Consider the following 22,398-nt stretch of genomic DNA (forward strand, 5'->3'; position numbering starts at 1 on the left):
GCTGAAGGGCCTGTCTCCGTGCTACTTGACCATGGCTGATTGGTGGCTAGCATGGACTAGGTGGGCCAAAGGGCCTGTTTCCGCAACGTTTGGCAGGCTGCTGGCTAGCAGGGGCAGGAAGGGCCTGTTTCTGCGCTGCATCTCTGTGTAGAGAGACGGGCATCAGGGAGAGGGGGGGCGAGCGAGATGCCCGTGGGCAGCTGGTCCTGTGTCAGGGAGAGGGGGCCAGCGAGATGCCCGTGGGCAGCTGGTCCTGTGTCAGGGAGAGGGGGCCAGCGAGATGCCTGTGGGCAGCTGGTCCTGTGTCGGGGAGAGGGGGCCAGCGAGATGCCTGTGGGCAGGGGGCATGTACCTGCTTGGCTGGTGCTGGCAGTCTGGTCGTGGAAGAAGTCGTCGAGCAGATCGTCGTCGGAGCGGGCGATGATGTGCACGTCGTCGTTGCCCACGAGCAGGCGGGCGCGGCCACGACTCTGCAGCGGCAAGCTGCTGCTCAGCTGTAGGATGTCGGCCGCTGCTGACGGGCCCAGCAACCTACGGGCAGAGACAGAGAGGGGGCGTCAGGCAATGCCCGCTCACCGCCGAAACCGCCGCCAATGATTCCCCCGATCACCGCAGAGGGTAGCTCCCCCTGCCCGCCCACGAAGAGCCTCTCGCGTGCAAGGGTGCGAGCGTGCGTCCGCGTGTTCAAGTGTGCGCACGCCCGAGGGTCAGCGTTTGACCAAGAGCGAGCCCGTGCAAGGATGGGCGTGTGCGTTTGTGTGCGTGCGTGCGGAAGTGCTGGGAGCCTTGCACACACGCGGGTGTGGGCGTGCGGGAGGTGGGTGTGCACACCGGGGGTTTGTGCGTGTGTGCGCGTAGCGTTAAGCGCGCGCGTGTGTGTGTATGTGCGCTTGCGTGAGCGTGTGAGAAAGAGAGAAAGTAAGTGTGCGCGTGAAGGTGCGCGTGAGTGTGAGACGGTGCGGAGGGAGCGTCACTGAGCGTGCGAGGATGAGTGTGCATGCAGTGTGCGCGTGCGAGGAGGTGCTTCCATTCAGAGGTGCATTCTTGCAGGCGTGGTGTGCGTGGCGCCAAGTTCTCCTGCGCGTGTGTGTGAGCGTGCGAGGAAGTGCGTGCATGTGTGCGCACGCTTGATTGTGCGTGAGGGCATTTGCACGGGGGCATGTGAGTGAGCGCACACTGGCCACGAGGATAATACTTGTGTAGGCGTGCGACTTTGCGTGTGCAAGCGCGAGGATGCGTGCGTGCGCGTGATGATGCGTGTGCAAGCTCGAGGATGTATGTGTGCATGAGGATGTATGTGTGCGTGTGAGGATGCGTGTGCGTGTGATGATGCGTGTGCGCGCGAGGATGCGTGTGCAAGCGCGAGGATGCATGTGTGCGTGTGAGGACGCGTGTGTGGGCATGATGATTCACGTGTGCGCTTGATGATGCGTGTGACGATGCACGTGTGTGCGTGTGAGCGCACGATGATGCGTGTGCACGCGTGAGGATGCGTGGTGATTCGTGTGTGCGCATGGTGATGCGTGTGAGGATGCGTGTGCGGGCGCGTAATGATGCGTGTGTCCATGTGACGATGCGTGTGCGCGCGTGTTGGTTGGTGTGTGCGCATGATGATGCGTGTGAGGATGCATGTGTGCGTGAGGATGCGTGTGTGCGTGCAACGTTGTGCGTGCGTGCGTGCCGGCCACCTTGCCCTGGGCCTGGTCGCTGTGGCGTTACCTCTGCAGGATGAGCGGGGGGTTGGGCTGCCGGTTGCCAGGGTAGTGAACGTGGATGGTGTGGCCCGTGTTGGCGGCGAACGGGCGGATGGCGCGCTGGCTGCGCCCGATGCCCTGCGTCAGCCGCGTGGTGGACGAGCCCGTGCCCAGCGTCAGGGCGCTGTGGTCCGCGTGGCGCACCATCAGAGGGTGCGTGGCTGGGATGTTGCCCGGGGCAGGCGGGATATCCGCTGGGGGAGAGAGGGGAGGAGAGAGGAGTGAGAGGAGCGGAGAGGAGAGAGGGGAGGTGAGGGGAGGAGAGAGAGGGGAGGGGGAAGAGGGAAGGGGAGAGGGGAGGGGAGAGGAGAGGGGAGTGGAGAGACAACAGGTCAGGATCAGGCCCCACCATCGCGTGCGTCTGAGTCTTTCATCTTCAACGCTAAAGATGAACGGCAGTCATAGAGTGATACAGTGTGGAAACAGGCCATTCGGCCCCACGTGCCCACACCGGCCAACATGCCCCATCTACACTAGTCCCACCCGCCCACACGCCCCCATCTACATTAGTCCCACCCGCCCACACCGACCAACATGCCCCATCTACACTAGTCCCACCCGCCCACACCGACCAACATGCCCCATCTACACTAGTCCCACCTGCCCACACCGACCAACATGCCCCATCTACACTAGTCCCACCCGCCCACACCGACCAACATACCCCATCTACACTAGTCCCACCCGCCCACACTGCCCAACATGCCCCATCTACACTAGTCCCACCTGCCCACACCGACCAACATGCCCCATCTACACTAGTCCCACCTGCCCACACCGACCAACATACCCCATCTACACTAGTCCCACCCGCCCACATCGCCCAACATGCCCCATCTACACTAGTCCCACCTGCCCACACCGACCAACATGCCCCATCTACACTAGTCGGGCCTACAGCGTCCGAGCCTACACTGTCTGGGCCTACAGCGTCCGGGCCTACACTGTCCGGGCCTATACTGTCGGGCCTACACTGGCACCCGGTCCTTCAGTGTCCGGGCCTACACTGGCACCCAGTCCTACAATGTCCGGGCCTACACTGTCCGGGCCTACAATGTCCGGGCCTACAATGTTCGGGCCTACAATGTTCGGGCCTACACTGTCCAGGCCTACAGTGGCCCCCGGTCCTACATTGTCCGGGCCTACAGCGAGACAGCCCCCCCCCCGCGAGCCTAATACAGGACAAGGGCGGTCCCGTACGGGACAAACAAATTTAGCCCAAAATACTGGCTAATACGGGACAGTTGGCGGCCATCATGGAGGTGGCTGGGTGGCGGAGCAGGCCGGAGCCGAGCTTCCTACCTGCGGTAGAGAACATGTTGTCGAATTCGATGATCAGATCGTCCTCCCGGTCGAAGCGGACCAGCGACTCGTCGATGTCCGGGTAGTCTTCATCCAGCTCCATCTCTGAGCCCTCTTCGTCCTCATCATCCTCATCGCCTTCCTCTTCCTCCCCTTCCTCGTCATCCTGCAACTCACGCACAAACACACACACACACAGGTCACAGGGGTAGAATTAGGCCATTCGGCCCGTCGAGTCCACTCCGCCACTGCCTCCGAATCCCGTTCTCCTGCCTTGACACCCGTTCTAGTCAAGAACTTGTCCATCTCCGACACCGTGACCCCGAACCGATGACACTGGTGGTGGTGGGCCGGATCTCCGACAACGATGACAAGGCCTACCGGGAGGAGGTGGCTGAACTGGCACTCTGGTGTCAGGACAACAGCCTCCTCTTGAATGCCTCCTGAATGTACAGGGCCTTGGTGAGACCGCACCTGGAGTATTGCGTACAGTTTTGGTCTCCTAATCTGAGGAAAGACATTCTAGCCTTTAGAGGGAGTACAGAGAAGGTTCACCAGATTGATCCCTGGGATGGCAGGACTTTCATATGAAGAAAGACTGGATAGACTCGGCTTATACTCGCTGGAATTTAGAAGACTGAGGGGGGATCTTATTGAAACATCTAAAAATTCTTAAGGGGTTGGAGAGGCTAGATGCGGGAAGATTGTTCCCGATGTTGGGGAAGTCCAGAACAAGGGGTCACAGTTTAAGGATAAGGGGGAAGTCTTTTAGGACCGAGATGAGAACGTTTTTTTTCACAAAGAGAGTGGTGAATCTGTGGAATTCTCTGCCACAGAAGGTAGTTGAGGCCAGTTCATTGGCTATATTTAAGAGGGAGTTAGATGTGGCCCTTGTGGCTAAAGGGATCAGGGGGTATGGAGAGAAGGCAGGTACGGGATACTGAGTTGGATGATCAGCCATGATCATATTGAATGGCGGTGTGTACAGGCTCGAAGGGCCGAATGGCCTACTCCTGCACCCATTTTCTATGTTTCTATGCCACAAAAACGAAGGAGCTGATTGTGGACTTTAGAAGGCCTCAACATCCAAGGCTGTACACGCCACTGGAGTTAAATGGGTCCACTGTGGATAGGGTGAGCAGCTTTAAATACCTGGGAGTCCACATCACAGAGGATCTGACATGGACAACACACATTGCCGCACTGGTGAGTAGGTCAAGGCAGAGCCTTTACCAAAACAGCACACAGTACTCCAGGTGCGGTCTCACTAGGGCCCTGTACAACTGCAGAAGGACCTCTTTGCTCCTCTACTCAACTCCTCTTGTTATGAAGGCCAACATTCCATTGGCTTTCTTCACTGCCTGCTGTACCTGCATGCTTCCTTTCAGTGACCGATGCACTAGGACACCCAGATCTCGTTGTACGTCCCCCGTTCCTAACTTGACACCATTCAGATAATGGTGCATCAATAGCAAGAATGTCCTTCCTCAAATTTGGAGACCAAAACTGCACACAGTACTCCAGGTGCGGTCTCACTAGGGCCCTGTACAACTGCAGAAGGACCTCTTTGCTCCTATACTCAACTCCTCTTGTTATGAAGGCCAACATTCAATGGACAATAGGTGAAGGAGGAGGCCATTCGGCCCTTTGAGCCAGCAACGCAAATTCCATCGGCTTTCTTCACTGCCTGCTGTACCTGCACGCCAACTTTCAATGACCGGTGTACAAGGACACTGAAAGGTCCTGAAAGGAGCAAAGAGGTCCTTCTGCAGTTGTACAGGGCCCTAGTGAGACCGCACCTGGAGTACTGTGTGCAGTTTTGGTCTCCAAATTTGAGGAAGGATATTCTTGCTATTGGGGGCGTGCAGCGTAGGTTTACTAGGTTAATTCACGGAATGGCGGGACTGTCATATGTTGAAAGACTGGAACGACTAGGTTTGTATACACTGGAATTTAGAAGGATGAGAGGGGATCTTATCGAAACGTATAAGATTATTAAGGGGTTGGACACGTTAGAGGCAGGAAACATGTTCCCAATGTTGGGGGAGTCCAGAACCAGGGGCCACACAGTTTAAGAATAAGGGGTCGGCCATTTAGAACAGAGATGAGGAAAAACTTTTTCAGTCAGAGAGTTGTGAATGTGTGGAATTCTCTGCCTCAGAAGGCAGTGGAGGCCAATTCTCTGAATACATTCAAGAGAGAGCTAGATAGAGCTCTTAAGGATAGCGGAGTCAGGGGGTATGGAGAGAGGGCAGGAGCGGGGTACTGATTGAGAATGATCAGCCATGATCACATTGAATGGTGGTGCGTACCGGCTCGAAGGGCCGAATGGCCTCCTCCTGCACCTATTACATACTGTATGTTTCTTTTTTTTTTTCTTTCCCTAATCAGATGTGCAGCACTTTGGTCAACGTGGGTTGTTTTTAAATGTGCTATACAAATAAAATTGACTTGACTTGACTATTGTCTATTGACACCCAGGTCTCGTTGTTCGTCCACCTTACCTAACCTGACACCATTGAGATAATAATCTGTCTCCTTGTTTTTGCCGCCAAAGTGGATCACCTCACATTTATCTGTGTTCTACTGCGTCTGCCACGCGCCTGATTTCCTAATGGAGTCCTTACCTGGTCATCTTCGTCCTCCTCCTCCTCTTCGTCCTCGTCCTGACTGTCGTCGTCATCCTCGTTGCTCCCGCTGCTGTCCTCCTCTTGTGTGTGTTCCTCATCGTCAGGGTCCAGGATGTTCATGGAATCTGGGTAAAGGCGGGGGGGGGGGGGGGGGCGCGGGCGGGGGCGGGGAGAGAACAGGCGTGAGGAGGGCGAGCAGGCCGGTCTCGGAAGCGAGTGGGCCTCACGAGGGCCGGTCTCGAGCAAGCAAACCCCGACCCGTGCTCACGGCCTTTCCTGCACGCGCTCGAAAACCCCCTCAAAAGCGTTTCTGCCAGACGATTAATCATGGAGGAAAGCGGACAACATAATGGCACATGCAGAGACAACTGTACAGATACCACAAAAAAAGCAAATGGATTACATGACAGGAATCGAAAGGGGATATTTGTCCGCAGGAGGCCTCGAGGCGAAACGTCAACGATTCCTTCGCTCCAGAGGTGCCGCCTGCCCGAGTTGCTCCAGCTTTATGGCGTCGATCGCCAGCTCTCTGCCCAAGCTCGGCGGTACTCCCGAAAATCTTCAGCAGCCTCCCGTGCCCATCGATCTCCATTTTGAGAGCTATTCCCGTTTCTCCGAGAGTTTGCTTCTGCCCCCCCCGACAGAGATTGAAGGGAGGCGATCGTTCGCGCTGGGCGAGCCGCCGCCAAACAGCGCCGGAGACCCCGGTTCGACCCTGACCTCCGGGCGCATGCTGTGTGTGTTTGTCGGTCAATTTGCCCAAAGGTCAAATCTCATCCTTCTAAATTCCAGTGTATGCAAGCCTAGTCGCTCCAGCCTTTCAACATACGACAGTCCCGCCATTCCGGGAATTAGCCTGGTAAACCTACGCTGCACGCCCTCAATAGCAAGAATATCCTTCCTCAAATTTGGAGACCAAATGCTGTGTGTGTTTGTCGGTCAATTTGCCGAAAGGTCAATTCTCATCCTTATAAATTCCAGTGTATACAAACCTAGTCACTCCAGTCTTTCAACATATGACAGTCCTGCCATTCCGGGAATTAGCCTGGTAAACCTACGCTGCACGCCCTCAACAGCAAGAATATCCGTCCTCAAATTTGGAGACCAAAACTCTTCTCTGGCCCTCTTCTCTGGCGCGTAGGGCGTGGATGTGAACGTGGATTCACGTCAAGCTGGTAAAATGGATGACTGTCGGTCAAGGTGGGCACGGTGGGCCGAAGGGCCTGATTCCCAGCTGTCTCTTACAATCGATCAAAACTGTTTCTAGTTCCAGCCTGAGACCCGCGTTCGATCCTGACCACGTTCGCCTGGCTGTACCTTCTTCCCTGTGACCTGCGTGGGTTTCCTCCGGTTTCCTCCCAGACTCCTTGTCCTCCGTGCTGGTTTCACGGTGAGTTGGCCCTCGGTACGTTGACCGTTAGTGTGTGTCGGATAGAACCAGGTGATCGCTGGTCGGCGTGGACTCGGTGGGCCGAAGGGCCTGTCTCAACGCTGGCTCTCTAAACTAAACCAATGCCCCTCTGGCTCGTGATTGCCTTACCCGCGGTGAAAAAGTCCGTGTTTTCGCTGTCCCTATTCTCCATACAATCTTTTACCTCTCGTGGGATCACAGTTTGCCTTCTCGGCTTGGTAAAAGCCAGACGCTATTTCCACTTTAAGTGTGAAGTTTACAAGTTCATAAATCACAGAGGTAGAATTAGGCCATTCGGCCCATCGAGTCTACTCCGCCATTCAATCGTGGCCGATCTACCTATCCCCTCTCCATTCTCCCGGCCCTCTCCCCATTACCCCTGACACCCGTGTTAATCAACGATCTATCAAAAATACCCACTGACTTGGCCTCCACCACCGTCTGTGGCAATGAATTCCACAGTTTCGCCACCCTCTGGCTAAAGAAATTCCTCCTCATCTCATAGAGTCTTAGAGAGATACAGTGTGGAAACAGGCCCTTCGGCCCAACTTGCCCACACCGGCCAACAATGTCCCAGCTACACTAGTCCCACCTGCCTGCGTTTGGCCCAAATCCCTCCAAACCTGGCCTATCCATGTAGAAACATAGAAAATAGGTGCAGGAGTAGGCCATTCGGCCCTTCGAGCCTGCACGCACCGCCATTCAATATGATCATGGCTGATCATCCAACTCAGTATCCCGTACCTGCCTTCTCTCCATACCCCCTGATCCCTTTAGCCACAAGGGCCACATCTAACTCCCTCTTAAATATAGCCAATGAACTGGCCTCAACTACCCTCTGTGGCAGAGAATTCCACAGACTCACCACTCTCTGTGTGAAAAAAAACTTTCTCATCTCGGTCCTAAAAGACTTCTCCCTTATCCTTAAACTGTGACCCCTTGTTCTGGACTTCCCCAACATCGGGAACAATCTTCCTGCATCTAGCCTGTCCAACCCCTTAAGAATTTTGTAAGTTTCTATAAGATCCCCCCTCAATCTTCTAAATTCCAGCGAGTACAAGCCCAGTCTATCCAGTCTTTCTTCATATGAAAGTCCTGCCATCCCAGGATAGTCCCAGCCTCAACTATCTCCTCTAGCAGCTCGTTCCGTACACCCACCACCCTCTGTGTGGAAAAGTTACCCCTCGGATTCCTATTAAATCTTTTCCCCTTCACCTTGAACCTATGTCCTCTGGTCCTCGATTCCCCATCTCTGGGTAAAAGACCCTGTGCATCTACCCGATCTATTCCTCTCGTGATTTTCTACACCTCTATAAGATCTCCCCTCAGTCTCCTGCACTCCAAGGAATAGAGAGTCCCAGCCTACTCAACCTCTCCCTGTAGCTCACACCCTCTAGTCCTGGCAACATCCTCGTAAATCTTCTCTGAACCCTTTCAAGCTTGACGACATCTTTCCCATAACGCGGTGCCCAGAACTGAACACAATATTCTAAATGCGGTCTCATCGATGTCTTGCACAACTGCAACGTGACCTCCCAACTTCTGTGCTCTATACTCTAGTGGAAACATCCTCCCCACATCCAATCTATCCAGGCTTTTCGTTATTCTGCACGATTCAATGAGGTCCCCCGCTCATCCCTCTAAACTCCAGCGAGTACAGGCCCGAATGCTGTTCATGTGTTAAATTTCTTGGGGTACGGTCTTGGCCAAGTGTTCTGAACGAGCAAAGAGGCTCAGCTTCGACGCTCCAGTGAGCCGGTTCGATCCGAACGTCGGACACTGCGTGTGGAGTTTGCCACGTTCTTCCCGTGACCAAGGTTGGACTCCTTCTCATGGGTCAATTGGCCGCTGTCAGGCGGGGCGTGGAATCCAATGGGAATCCAGGAGACCACGATGGGATTGTTTCAATGCGGTCTCACGAGGCCAAAGGATCGCTCTGTGATAATACAAGCCAATGAACCAACCGTCTGAAGGCCGAGGGGCCTGTTTCCACGCTGTATCTCTAAACTAAACTAGTAGACACAGAATGCTGGAGTAACTCAGCGGGATCGCTGGTCGGCGCGGACTCGGTGGGCCGAAGGGCCTGTTTCCGCGCTGTATCTCTAAACTAAACTAAAATTTGGCGCAGCGGTAGAGTTGCTGCCTTACAGCGCATGCAGCGCCGGAGACCCGGGTTCCATCCTGACCACGGGCGCCGTCTGTACGGAGTTTGCAAGTTCTCCCCGTGACCTACGTGGGTTTTCTCCGAGATCTTCGGTTTCCTCCCACACTCCAAAGACGTGCAGGTTTGTCGGTTAACTGGCTTGGTAAATGTAAAAATTGTCCCTAGTGGGTGTAGGATAGTGTTAAAGGCAGGAACGGGGTACTGATTGTGGATGATCAGCCATGATCGCATTGAATGGCGGTGCTGGCTCGAAGGGCCGAATGGCCTCCTCCTGCACCTATTGTCTAATATAGCTTATCATTCTACATCTTCTTATCTCCGTCACCTTATCACTCCCTCTCTGGGTGCTGCCTGGCCCGGTGAGTTCCTCCCCCACTTTGTGCTTGGCTCGAAGAGCGAGAGAAACTTCCGGAATAATCTGGTGGATTCACGATCGCCATTTGCCGATTCATTCCACTGTAGGCGTTTCGGCTCGTTAAATTATCCCCGGGGCCTTGATGGGCCTGACCAGCTGAGGAAGGGTCCCGACCCAAAACGTGGCCTCCACAGATGTTGCCCGACCCGCTGAGTTACTCCAGCACTCTGTAAAACGTCACCTATCCATGTTCTCCACAGATGCTGCCTGACCCGCTGAGTTACTCCAGCACTCTATGAAACGTCACCTAGCCATGTTCTCCACAGATGCTGCCTGACCCGCTGAGTTACTCCGCCACTTTGCGTCTTTTCTTTGTCAAACCGGCATCTGCAGTTCCTGGTTTCGGCACGGATCACGAATTGCCGCCTCACAGCGCCGGAGACCCGGGTTCCATCCCGACTACGGGCGCCGTCTGTACGTAGCTCGTCCGTTCTCCCCGTGACCTGCGTGGGTTTTCCCCGAGATCTTCGGTTTCCTCCCACACTCCAAAGACGTACAGGTTTGTAGGCTAATTGGCTTGGTAAAGGTAAAATAATGTCCCTGGTGTTAGTGTGCGGGGATCGCTGGTCGGCGCGGACCCGGTGGGCCGAAAGGGCCGGTTTTGCTCGCTGCATCTCTAAACTAAACAAAGCAGTTTCCTTTTGAACATGATTTTATCTGCCAGAGTCGACGTTTCAGGTCAAGGACCTTCCAATCCTCCAGCACTTTGTGATTTGGCCCAGATTTCAGCACCTACAGTTGCTTGCATCTCCAAAGTCACGTTTCCCGAGACCTTTCGAGCAAGATTTTATCTGCCAGAGTCGACGTTTCAGGTCAAGGACCTTCCAAACCTCCAGCACTTTGTGATTTGGCCAAGATTTCAGCACCCACAGTTGCTTGCATCTCCAAAGTCACATTTCCCAAGAGACCTTTAGAGCAAGGTTTTTCTGCCAGAGGCGACGTTTCGGGTCCAGGGTCCTTCGAAAGCTGGAGGAGTTTAGAGTTTCGTGGAGTCCGAGACCCCACTCTTTTCCAACAGCAGAATCGAACGTGCTTTCGAAGGCAGGTGTGAACGGCAAGGATGTTGAGTCGAGGTAGCGCCACTTCCAAAGCAGACCGGTTCCATCCCAGGGTGCCCTGGGGCCCGTCCTCGGATCCGCCTTCCGCGTCGCCCGCTGGCTGGAATAAAAGGGGGAGTGAACGGGGGTGGGGGAGGCCGAGAGGTGGAAGCAGGCGAAAGAAGATGAGTGAGAATGGATGGATGGAGCCACTACGAGAGAGAGGGATGAAACTGCCAGGGAGGAGAGGAAGGGAGGTATTAGACTGGTCGGGATGGAGGAGGGGAGGAGGGATTAGACAAGATCGCACTACTACAGGGTGTGAACTGGAAGGGCGATGATCGGACACTAAACCCCTTTCATCTCCCGGTGCTTTGTGCAGTGCCCATTTCTAGCGTGCCGCACGCACGCACGCGCAAAAACCTTTCATATCTCCCCTCTCCCCCTCCCCACCCCACCACCCGCCTCCCATCTTTGACTTCTTGAGACTGATGGTGATAGAGAGAGGTGTGGTTTTTTTTTTTGGTTTTGTTTTTTTGGTGTGGTCTTTTCCCTTGACGTCTCCTTTTTTTTTGTACCTTCTCGGTTAGCTTGCAGTGGGGGCGCCTGACTGAGATTTGATGGGGCCTCATCCATCAACACATCCTCCTGGGCCTCATCATCAGTACTTCTGCACGCTGTAAAGCCAGAAGGAGGAAATAAAATAGAGAAACGGTGAGTGCTGGGCACCCTCTCGACAGAGCATGTCTACATTTTCACCGCAACACATCGTGTCCTCTCGGCCCTTTCCTGACAACAACTTTGACCTCTGGGTGGGAATCCCGAATTCGCACGTGGCTTCTGAAGGACTTTTAAGACAGAGCCGTGGCATTGTGACGTTTATCATTAGGTACTCTGCAGTCGAGGTATTGAGGGCCGAAGGGCCTGTTTCTGTGCTGTACTGCCTCGACTGAGGGCATCTTGCGACAAAAGGCCGAAGCACCCAGTTGACATTGAGGTACGCAACTGAATGGTGGCGACGCCACCTGGTGGTCACCCCCAGGAACTACACCTTAGGGTCTGTAACATCTAGGCCTACTGATCAAAGTGTAGGAGAGAACTGGGAGATCGCTGGCTTAAATCGAAGGGGGGCAACAAAATGCTGGAGTAACTCGGCAGGGGTGGAGATCGTCTCTGGAGAGAAGGAGTGGGCGACGTTTCGTGTCAGAGGAAGGGTTTGGTTGCGTGCGGTGGTCCACAATCCTCTAGGGTTTCTCGAGGCCTGTTCCCGAACAAAGTCGGTAAAGAGTGGGGAATGCCTGGCTTCCGATCGGCAGTCGAGAGGAGGGACTCATAGACAATAGGTGCAGGAGTAGGCCATTCGGCCCTTCGAGCCTGCACTGCCATTCAATATGATCATGGCTGATCATCCAGCTCAGTAACCTGTACCTGCCTTCTCTCCATACCCCCTGATCCTTTTAGCCACAAGGGCCACATCTAACGCCCTCTTAAATATAGCCAATGAATTGGCCTCAACTACCTTCTGTGGCAGAGAATTCCACAGATTCACCACTCTCTGTGTGAAAAAAAACTTTCTCATCTCGGTCCTAAAAGACTTCCCCCTTATCCTTAAACCCCTTGTTCTGGACTTCCCCAACATCAGGAACAATCTTCCCGCATCCAGCCTGTCCAACCCCTTAAGAATTTTATATGTTTCAATAAGATCCCCCCTCAGACTTCTAAATTCCAGCTAGTATAAGCCTAGTCTATCCAGTCTTTCTTCATATGAAAGTCCTGCCATCCCAGGAATCAATCTGGTGAACCTTCTCTGTACTCCCTCTAAGGCTAGAATGTCTTTCCTCAAATTAGGAGACCAAAACTGTACGCAATACTCCAGGTGCGGTCTCACCAATGCCCTGTACAACTGCAGCAGAACCTCCCTGCTCCTATACTCGAATCCTCTTGCTATGAATGCTAACATACCATTCGCTTTCTTTACTGCCTGCTGCACCTGCACACTTGCTTTCGACCCGAAACGTCACCCATTCCTTCTCTCCAGAGATGCTGCCCGACCTGCCGAGTTTCTCCAGCATTTTGTGTCAATCCTGGTCCATCTATCTGTATCCAAACTGGGATTTTTCCCATTCCCACGATCGTTTTGACGGTCTTTCTTTGGTGGGGGGGGGGGGGGTGGGGGGTGGGATAAGGCCCAACCAGATTAGTTTGTTAGCACTTTGAACTACAGTCAGTGTGGCCATCGAACATCGAGCTTTGATTCGGAGGGGGAGAGGCAAGTGGAGTCTCATTTTCGTTTGGTTAGAGGTAGAGGTGACAAGATCCACCGTGATTGACCGGGCCAGACGAGAGCGCGAGTTTCGGGCGTGGCGATCGGGCGTGCGTGCGTGCGTGGGGGAGACGAAGAGGAGGGGAGGGGGTGGTCAAGGGAGGGAATGTACGGGCAGCTAAAGCAAACGAGGAGGGCAAACATTACTCCGAGCGGAGTTCTCGCGAGAGTCGGGGGGATCGGCAACTGAAGAGGAACAGGCAGGCAAAGGGAGGAAAGATTAAAATTATTCGCACAGCTCCCCCCCCTCCCTCCCAACACACAGGCTTGCTCGCATTCATTGCTCGGTGTATCAGCGCCGGTCGATTAGCAGTCTCGCGTCGCCCCGCAAAGCCGGTAAAAAAAACCATCGCCCCGGAAATCCGGAAAGCAACCCCTGCCTTAAGGAACGAGCAAACATTTACCCACCCACCCAGAAAGAGTCCCGGCATTACATAGAACAGCACGGGTCCTTCGGCCCACAATATCTGTGCCAAACACAACTCCAAGCGAAACCGATCTGCGTTGGATCCATAGCAAGCACAAGAACGTACATCGACTGTATCCGCTGTTCCAGGTGTCAACTTCTCTGCATCGGCGAGACCAAGCGATGGTTTCGCTCAACACCTCCGCTCAGTCCGTCTCAACCTACCTGATCTCCCGGTGGCTCAGCACTTCAGCTCCCACTCCCACACTGACCTTTCTGTCCTGGGCCTCCTCCATTGTCAGAGTGAGGCTAAAGGCGCAAATTGGAGGAACAGCACCTCATATTTCACCCCAGCGGTATGAACATTGACTTCTCTAACTTCAAATAACCCCGGCAACCCCTCTCTCTCTCTTTCCCTCCCCCACGCAAGTCACACCAGCTGTGAAACATAGAAAACAGGTGCAGGAGGAGGCCATTCGGCCCTTCAAGCCAGCACCGCCATACATTCAGCTGCCTGACCTGCTGAGTTACTCCAGCATTTTGTGAAATAAAAATACCGGCATTCATTGTGATCATGGCTGATCATCCACAATCAGTAACCCGTGCCTGCCTTCTCCCCATATCCCTTGATTCCACTAGCCCCTAGAGCTCTATCTAGCTCTCTCTTAAACCCATCCAGTGATTTGGCCTCCACTGCCCTCTGTGGCAGAGAATCCCACAAATTCACAACTCTCTGGGTGGAAAAGTTCCTTCTCACCTCAGTTTTAAATGGCCTCCCCTTTATTCTTAGACTGTGTGTGGCCCCTGGTTCTGGACTCGTCCAACATTGGGAACATGTTTCCTGCATCCAGCTTGTCCAGTCCTTTTATAATTTTATATGTTTCTATAAGATCCCCTCTCATCCTTCTAAACTCCAGTGAATACAAGCCTAGTCTTTTCAATCTTTCCTCATATGACAGTCCCGCCATCCCAGGGATCAATCTCGTGAACCTACGCTGCACTGCCTCAATTACAAGGACGTCCTTCCTCAAATTAGGGGACCAAAACTGTACACAATGTTCCAGATGTGGTCTCACCAGGGCCCTGTACAACTGCAGAAGCTTCTCGTTCTCACCCTCAAACAGCTAACAAAGACCTGTTTCCTTTATCATCGTTACTTTTTTACATATCTTTCATTCATTGTTCTTTATCTCTCTACATCACCGTCTGTATCTGTCGTTTCCCTTTCCCCTGACTCTCAGTCTGAAGAAGGGTCTCGACCCGAAACGTCACCCCTTCCTTCTACACCCCCTCCATATCTTCCCTGTAATGGGCCGACCAGAACTGCACCCGTTATTCCAAATGCGGCCTACACTAAATTTCTGTAAAATTGCACCCTAACTTTAGTTTAGAGATACAGCGCGGAAACAGGCCCTTTCGGCCCACCGGGTCCGCGCCGACCAGCGATCCCTGCACACTAACACTATCCTACACCCACTAGGGACAATTTTTACATTTACCAAACCAATTAACCTACAAACCTGCACGTCTTTGGAGTGCGGGAGGCTTGTATACACTGGAATTTAGAAGGATTGCTATTGAGGGCGTGCAGCGTAGGTTCACCAAGTTAATTCCCGGAATGGCGGGACTGTCGTATGTTGAAAGACTGGAGCGATTAGGCTTGTACACACTGAAATTTAGAAGGATGAGAGGAAATCTTATCGAAACGTATAAGATTATTAAGGGGTTGGACACGTTAGAGGCAGGAAACATGTTCCCAGTGTTGGGGGAGTCCAGAACAAGGGGCCACAGTTTAAGAATAAGAGCTTGTATACACTGGAATTTAGAAGGATGAGAGGAGATCTTATCGAAACGTGGCTGTATATATATGATATGATGATATAAGATTATTAAGGGGTTGGACACGTTAGAGGCAGGAAACATGTTCCCAGTGTTGGGGGAGTCCAGAACCAGGGGCCACAGTTTAAGAATAAGGGGAAGGCCATTTAGAACTGGGATGAGGAAAAACCTTTTCAGTCTGAGAGTTGTGAATCTGTGGAATTCTCTGCCTCAGAAGGCAGTGGAGGCCAATTCTCTGAATGCATTCAAGAGAGAGCAAGATAGAGCTCTTAAGGATAGCGGAGTCAGGGGGTACGGGGAGAAGGCAGGAACGGGGTACTGATTGAGAATGATCAGCCATGATCACATTGGATGACGGTGCGTACAGGCTCGAAGGGCCGAATGGCCTACTCCTGCACCTATTGTTTATTGTCTGTTGTCTATAAACCGGAGATCCCGGAGAAAAGCCACGCAGGTCACGGGGAGAACGTGCAAACTCCGTACAGATGGCACCCGTAGTCGGGATGGAACCCGGCTCTCCGGCGCTGCATTCGCTGTAAGGCGGCAACTCTACCACTGCGTGACCGCCCAAAACTTCCTGACTCTTATACTCCAAGCCGCGACGGACGAAGGCAAGCAAACCACACGCCTTCCTCACCACTCTGATCAACTTGGTTTGGGAACAGCTCCATCCGAGACCGCAAGAATCCGCAGAGAACTGTGGACACAGCCCAGACCATCACACAACCAAACCTCCCTTCCACTGAAGAAGGGTCTCGACCCGAAACGCCACCCATTCCATCTCTCCAGAGATGCTGCCTGACCCGCTGAGTTACTCCAGCATTTTGAGTCTCCCTTCCATTGACTCCGTCTAACACCTCACGCTGCCTCGGCAAGGCCAGCAGCAGAATCAAGGACCAGTCTCACCCCGGTCAATCCCTCTTCTCCTCTCTCTCTCATCGGGCAAGAGGTACAGAAGTGTGGAGACGCACACCTCCAGATTCAGGGGCAGTTTCTTCCCGGCTGTTATCAGGCAACTGAACCATCCTACCACAACCAGAGAGCAGTGCTGAACTACTATCTACCTCGGACTATCTTTGATCGGTCTTTATTTTGCACTAAACGTTATTCCCTTATCCCATATCTGTACACTGTGGACGGCTCGATTGTAATCATGAATTGACTTTCTGCTGGCTGGTTAGCACATGACAAAAGCTTTTCACTGTACCTCGGTACACGAGACAATACATCGATCAGCCGAAACATTACGCCCACCTGCCTAATATGCTGTTGGTCCTCCGTGTGCAGCCCCATACGCAGCAGGGTGCGATGCACTGTGTATTGTGACACATTCCTCCCGTGACCACCATTAACATTTCTTGTGACTTGTGCCACAGTCGACCTTCTGTCGGCTCGGACCAGACGGGATAGCCTTCGTTGCCCTCGTGCATCGATGAGTCTTGGGCGCCCAACACCCTGCCTGTCGCCGGTTTGTGGTTTGTCCCTCCTCGGACCACTGTCGGTCGGTACTCACCACTGCTGACCGGGAGCACCCCACAAGCCTTGCCGTTTCAGAGATGCTCTGACCCAGTCGTCTGGCCAGAACAATTTGGCCCTTGTCAAAGTCGCTCGGGTCTTTACTCCTGCCCATTTCTCCAACACGTCAACAACTGACTGTTCGCTTGCAGCCTAATATATCCCACCCCTTGACAGGTGCCATTGTAACAAGATAACCAATGTTATTCACTTCGCCTGTCAGCGGTCATAACGTTTTGGCTGAGCTAAACTAAATCCTTGTGTTGAAACCTTCAAGGAGCTATGAACGTGGGCCACTAGATTCCTCTGCACATCAATGCTGTGTACATCTGCCAACATCAGATACGGACAGGATAGAGAGTAGATTACAGAGATGGGAAGCTTGTACAGACTAAACCGGAGGCTGTGCGCACATAGTGAAGCTTACCGATGATAGTGCTGCTTACTGCATCCACATCCCTCTCTAACAGCTCATCGATGAGGTCCTCCAGCTCGTTCTCAACCTGAAACCACAGGAGACGGAGTCTTGAATACACTGGAATTTAGAAGGACGAGAGGGGATCTTATCGAAGCGTATAAGATCATTCAGGGGTTGGACACGTTGGAGGCAGGAAACACGTTCCCAACATTGGGGGAGTCCAGAACCAGGGGCCACGCACAGTTTAAGAATAAGGGGTCGGCCATTTCTTGGAGTCTTGAATACACAGGAATTTAGAAGGATGAGAGGGGATCTTATTTTCATATTTCATATACAGCGCAGAAACAGGCCTTTTCGGCCCACCAAGTCCGTGCCGCCCAGCGATCCCCGCACATTAACACTATCCTACACACACTAGGGACAATTTTTACATTTACCCAATCAAATTAACCTACCTACATACCTGTACGTCTTTGGAGTGTGGGAGGAAACCGAAGATCTCGGAGAAAACCCACGCAGGTCACGGGGAGAACGTACAAACTCCTTACAGTACAGCACCCGTAGTCAGGATCGAACCTGAGTCTCCGGCGCTGCATTCGCTGTAAAGCAGCAACTCTACCGTTGCGCCATCTTGTCGAAACATATAAGATCATTCAGGGGTTGGACACGTTGGAGGCAGGAAACATGATCCCAACATTGGGGGAGTCCAGAACCAGGGGCCACACACAGTTTAAGAATAAGGGGTCGGCCATTTTGAACGGAGATGAGGAAAAACTTTTTCAGTCGGAGAGTTGTGAATCTGTGGAATTCACTGCCTCAGGAGGCCAATTCTCTGAATGCATTCAAGAGAGAGCTAGATAGAGCTCTTAAGGATAGCGGAGTCAGGGGGTATGGGGAGAAGGCAGGAACGGGGTACTGATTGAGAATGATCAGCCATGATCACATTGAATGGCGGCGCGTACAGGCTCGAAGGGCCGAACGGCCTACTCCTGCACCTATTGCCATTCTAGCCTTAGAGGGAGTACAGAGAAGGTTCACCAGATTGATCCCTGGGATGGCAGGACTTTCATATGAAGAAAGACTGGATAGACTAGGCTTATACTCGCTGGAATTTAGAAGACTGAGGGGGGATCTTATCGAAACATAGAAGATCATTCAGGGGTTGGACACGTTGGAGACAGGAAACATGTTCCCAATGTTGGGGGAGTCCAGAACAAGGGGCCACAGTTTAAGAATAAGGGGTCGGCCATTTTGAACGGAGATGAGGAAAAACCTTTTCAGTCAGAGAGTTGTGAATCTGTGGGATTCACTGCCTCCATCTAACTCTCTCTTAAATCCATCCAGTGATTCGGCCTCCACTGCCTTCTGTGGCAGAGAATTCAAAGGCCAATTCTCTGAATGCATTCAAGAGAGAGTTAGATAGAGCTCCAAAGGATAGCGGAGTCAGGGGGTACGGGGAGAAGGCAGGAGCGGGGTACTGATTGAGAATGATCAGCCATGATCACATTGAATGGCGGTGCTGGCTTGAAGGGACGAACGGCCTACTCCTGCACCTATTGTCTATCGAGACGACAACTCTAAATTATATTCCTTACCCTACAGACATGTGAGTGAGGTAAAAACAAGAGGAAATGAGCCAAGCACTTGCGTGAGGCTCAAAAAATTGGGAAAATTTACACACAAAATTACCAGTTTCAAGCCTCTTTTTGTGTATTTCAAAGTAAAAAAAGACACTACAAAATAATGTGAATGTCTGTGCACTAATAACATTTTGAAGTAAATCCGCACATTAATTGATAATCAGCCCATAAAGGTGGTAATTGGCTTTTCTGCTGTGTTTTATATTTTAACCCCCCCCCCCCCCCCCATCTTAATTAATTTAGTTCTATAATCTTGCACTTAAATGTAATATTTACTCATTACAAGTTCCATTTTCTGGCACTCTTGGTTCCAGAGCTTTGCTGGTTTATCCAGCCGGCCACGAAACTCGCTTGACGATGGGGATAGATGTGCTGGACTGGAGTTCTAGAGACCCCGGCCTACAGGTTGCAAATTCAACCCGCCGATCGGCCGTGGAAGTCCCGATGAGGTCGAGATTGGCTGCCTTGCCCAGCCCGGGGGCCACATTTTCGGGGAGACTTCCAGGGAGCGCGGTGGGTTGAATTTCTCGCTGAACCCCTAGCGACCTCTAGTGGAACCTAGCGTTCATTACAAGTCTACACATCGTTTTTTTCCCGATCCGATTTCTCCGTTGGTAAGCGCGATGTTGGCAAAGCGAAATACGCGGAAATAGCGAGGAAAATGGATTTAAAAAACGCGGAAACTCTACATGCCCGACCGAAGAAAAGTTCGCTAGGATTTGCTCATCCTTGCACTGAACAACGCACAGGAGGTGATTGAGACTGGGACTGTCCCAGTGAGACGGGCACATGGATAGGACAGGTTTGGAGGGACATGGACCAAACGTGGCCAGGTGTAAAGACTAGTGTAGATGGGGCATGTTGGCCAGTATGGGTGAGTTGGGCCGAATGGCCTGCTTACCCTCTGCATCACTCTGTTTAGTTTATCTACTAAGACTTGGGCGTGTACACGTACAGACGCACAGATACAGCACAGAAACAGGCCCTTCGGCCCACCGAGTCCGCGCCGCCCAGCGATCCCCGCACATTAACACTATCCCACACACATATCCCACACGTTAGTGTGCGGGGATCGCTGGTCGGCGCGGACACGGTGGGCCGAAGGGCCTGTTTCCGCGCTGTATCTCCAAAGCTACAACTGCTGCCTCACAGCGCCGGAGACCCGGGTTCGATCCTGACTACGGGCGCCGTCTGTACGGAGTTTGTACGTTCTCCCCGTGACCTGCGTGGGATTCCTCCGAGATCTTCGGTTTCCTCCCACACTCCAAAGACGTGAGGGTTTGTAGGTTAATTGGCTTGGTGCGTGTGTGTGTGTGTGTGTGTGTGTGTGTGTGTGTGTGTGCGTGCGTAGGATAGTGTTGGTGAGCGGGGACCGCTGGTCGGCGCGGACTCGGTGGGCCGAAGGGCCTGTTTCCGCGCTGTATCTCCAAAGCTACAACGTCTGCCTCACAGCGCCGGAGACCCGGGTTCGATCCTGACTACGGGCGCTGCCTGTACGTTCTCCCCGTGACCTGCGTGGGGTTGCTCCGAGATCTTCGGTTTCCTCCCATACTCCAAAGAGGTGCGGGTTTGTAGGTTAATTGGCTTTGGTGTGTGTGTGTGTGTGTGTGTGTGTAGGATATTGTTGGTGTGCGGGGATCGCTGGTCGGCGCGGACTCGGTGGGCCGAAGGGCCTGTTTCCGCGCGGAGTTTCTAAACACGCTAGTGCCAATTGACGATGATACCAAGCTGGGCAGATACCTGCATCTCCTGGGCATTCAGCACTTCCGACTGCCCGGTTATCACCACCGTATCGGCATCGGGCTCGCCGTCCATATCATTGTCACCGACTCCAGTGGGCGCGTGATCTTCGTGTGCTTCTGCCTCTCCCGTCTCACCTGCGCGGGAAACAAAGACACAAGTCTTACAACGCAGCGGTGCGAACATTGATTAGGCGTTTCGCCAAACACCTTCGCTCAGTCCGCCTTGCCCAACCTGATCTCCCAGTGGCTCAGCACTTCAACTCCCCCCTCCCACTCCGACCTTTCTCCTCAATTGTCAACCGTTCCCTCCGTAACTCCCTGGTCCCTTCCGACCCAAACCGCCCCCTCCCCGGCAACTTTCCCCTGCAACCGCACGAGATGCAACACCTGTCCCTTTACCTCCCCCCTCAACTCCATCAAAGGACCCAAACAGTCTTTCCAGGTGAGACAGAGGTTCACCTGCACCTCCTCCAACCTCATCTATTGCATCCGCTGCTCTAGATGGCAACTTCTCTACATCGGCGAAACCAAACGCAGGCTCGGCGATCGTTTAACTCAACACCTTCGCTCAGTCCGCCTTAACCAACCTGAACAGGTGCAGAAGGAGGCCATTCGGCCCTTCGAGCCAGCACCGCCATTCATTGCGATCATGGCTGATCATCCACAATCAGTAACCTGTGCCTGCCTTCTCCCCATATCCCTTGATTTCACTAGCCCCTAGAGCTCTATCTAACTCTCTCTTAAATCCATCCAGTGATTTGGCCTCCACTGCCCTCTGTGGCAGAGAATCCCACAGATTCACAACCCTCTGGGTGAAAAAGTTCCTTCTCACCTCCGTTTTAAATGGCCTCCCCTTTATTCTTGGACTGTGTGGCCCCTGGTTCTGGATTCGCCCAACATCGGGAACATTTTTCCTGCATCTAGCTTGTCCAGTCCTTTTATAATTTTATACGTCTCTATAAGATCCCCTCTCATCCTTCTAAACTCCAGGGAATACAAGCCCAGTCTTTTCAATCTTTCCTCATATGACAGTCCCGCCATCCCAGGGATCAATCTCATGACCATCTATACCTCTCGTCTCCCTCTCCCGACTCTCAACCTGAAGAAGGGTCTCGACCCGAAAGGTCGCCCATTCCTTCTCTCAAGAGATGCTGCCTGACCCGCTGAGTTACTCCAGCACTCTGTGAAACGTCACCCATTCCTTCTCTCTAGAGATGTTGCCTGACCCGCTGAGTTACTCCGGCACTCTGTGAAACGTCACCCATTTCTTAGACAATAGACAATAGGTGCAGGAGGAGGCCATTCGGCCCTTCGAGCCTGTACGCACCGCCATTCAATGTGATCATGGCTGATCATTCTCAATCAGTACCCCGTTCCTGCCTTCTCCCCATACCCCCTGACTCCGCTATCCTTAAGAGCTCTATCCGGCTCTCTCTTGAATGCATTCAGAGATTTGGCCTCCACTGCCTTCTGAGGCAGAGAATTCCACCCGCTCTCCAGAGATGCTGCCTGACCCGCTGAGTTACTCCGGCACTCTGTGAAACGTGAACTATCCATGTTCTCCACAGATGCTGCCTGACCCGCTGAGTTACACCAGCACTCTGTGAAACGTCACCCATTCCTTCCCTCCACAGATGCTGCCCGACCCGCTGAGTTACTCCGGCACTCTGTGAAACGTCGCCCATTCCTTCTCTCCACAGATGCTGCCTGACCCGCTGAGTTACTCCAGCACTCTGTGAAACGTCACCTATCCACGTTCCCCACAGATGCTGCCTGACCCGCTGAGTTACTCCTGCACTCTG

At 53.0% G+C, this 22,398-nt stretch overlaps 1 protein-coding gene across 1 annotated transcript in view; it reads right to left on the reverse strand.

Moving 5' to 3' along the window:
* Window positions 1–22,398, reverse strand: part of LOC144611180 (E3 ubiquitin-protein ligase HUWE1-like) — a 42,041-nt gene that overhangs the window by 4,201 nt on the left and 15,442 nt on the right. Inside the window, exons 11-17 of the mRNA XM_078430233.1 lie at window positions 20,595–20,731; window positions 17,224–17,299; window positions 11,292–11,390; window positions 5,684–5,811; window positions 3,057–3,222; window positions 1,720–1,948; window positions 353–531 (exon numbers count right to left, since the gene is read on the reverse strand). Coding sequence (XP_078286359.1) covers window positions 353–531; window positions 1,720–1,948; window positions 3,057–3,222; window positions 5,684–5,811; window positions 11,292–11,390; window positions 17,224–17,299; window positions 20,595–20,731 — 1,014 coding nt within the window. The remainder of the gene's footprint in view (window positions 1–352; window positions 532–1,719; window positions 1,949–3,056; window positions 3,223–5,683; window positions 5,812–11,291; window positions 11,391–17,223; window positions 17,300–20,594; window positions 20,732–22,398) is intronic.

This window comes from Rhinoraja longicauda, chromosome 39 (assembly GCF_053455715.1).
Source record: "Rhinoraja longicauda isolate Sanriku21f chromosome 39, sRhiLon1.1, whole genome shotgun sequence".
Lineage (NCBI taxonomy): Eukaryota > Metazoa > Chordata > Chondrichthyes > Rajiformes > Arhynchobatidae > Rhinoraja > Rhinoraja longicauda.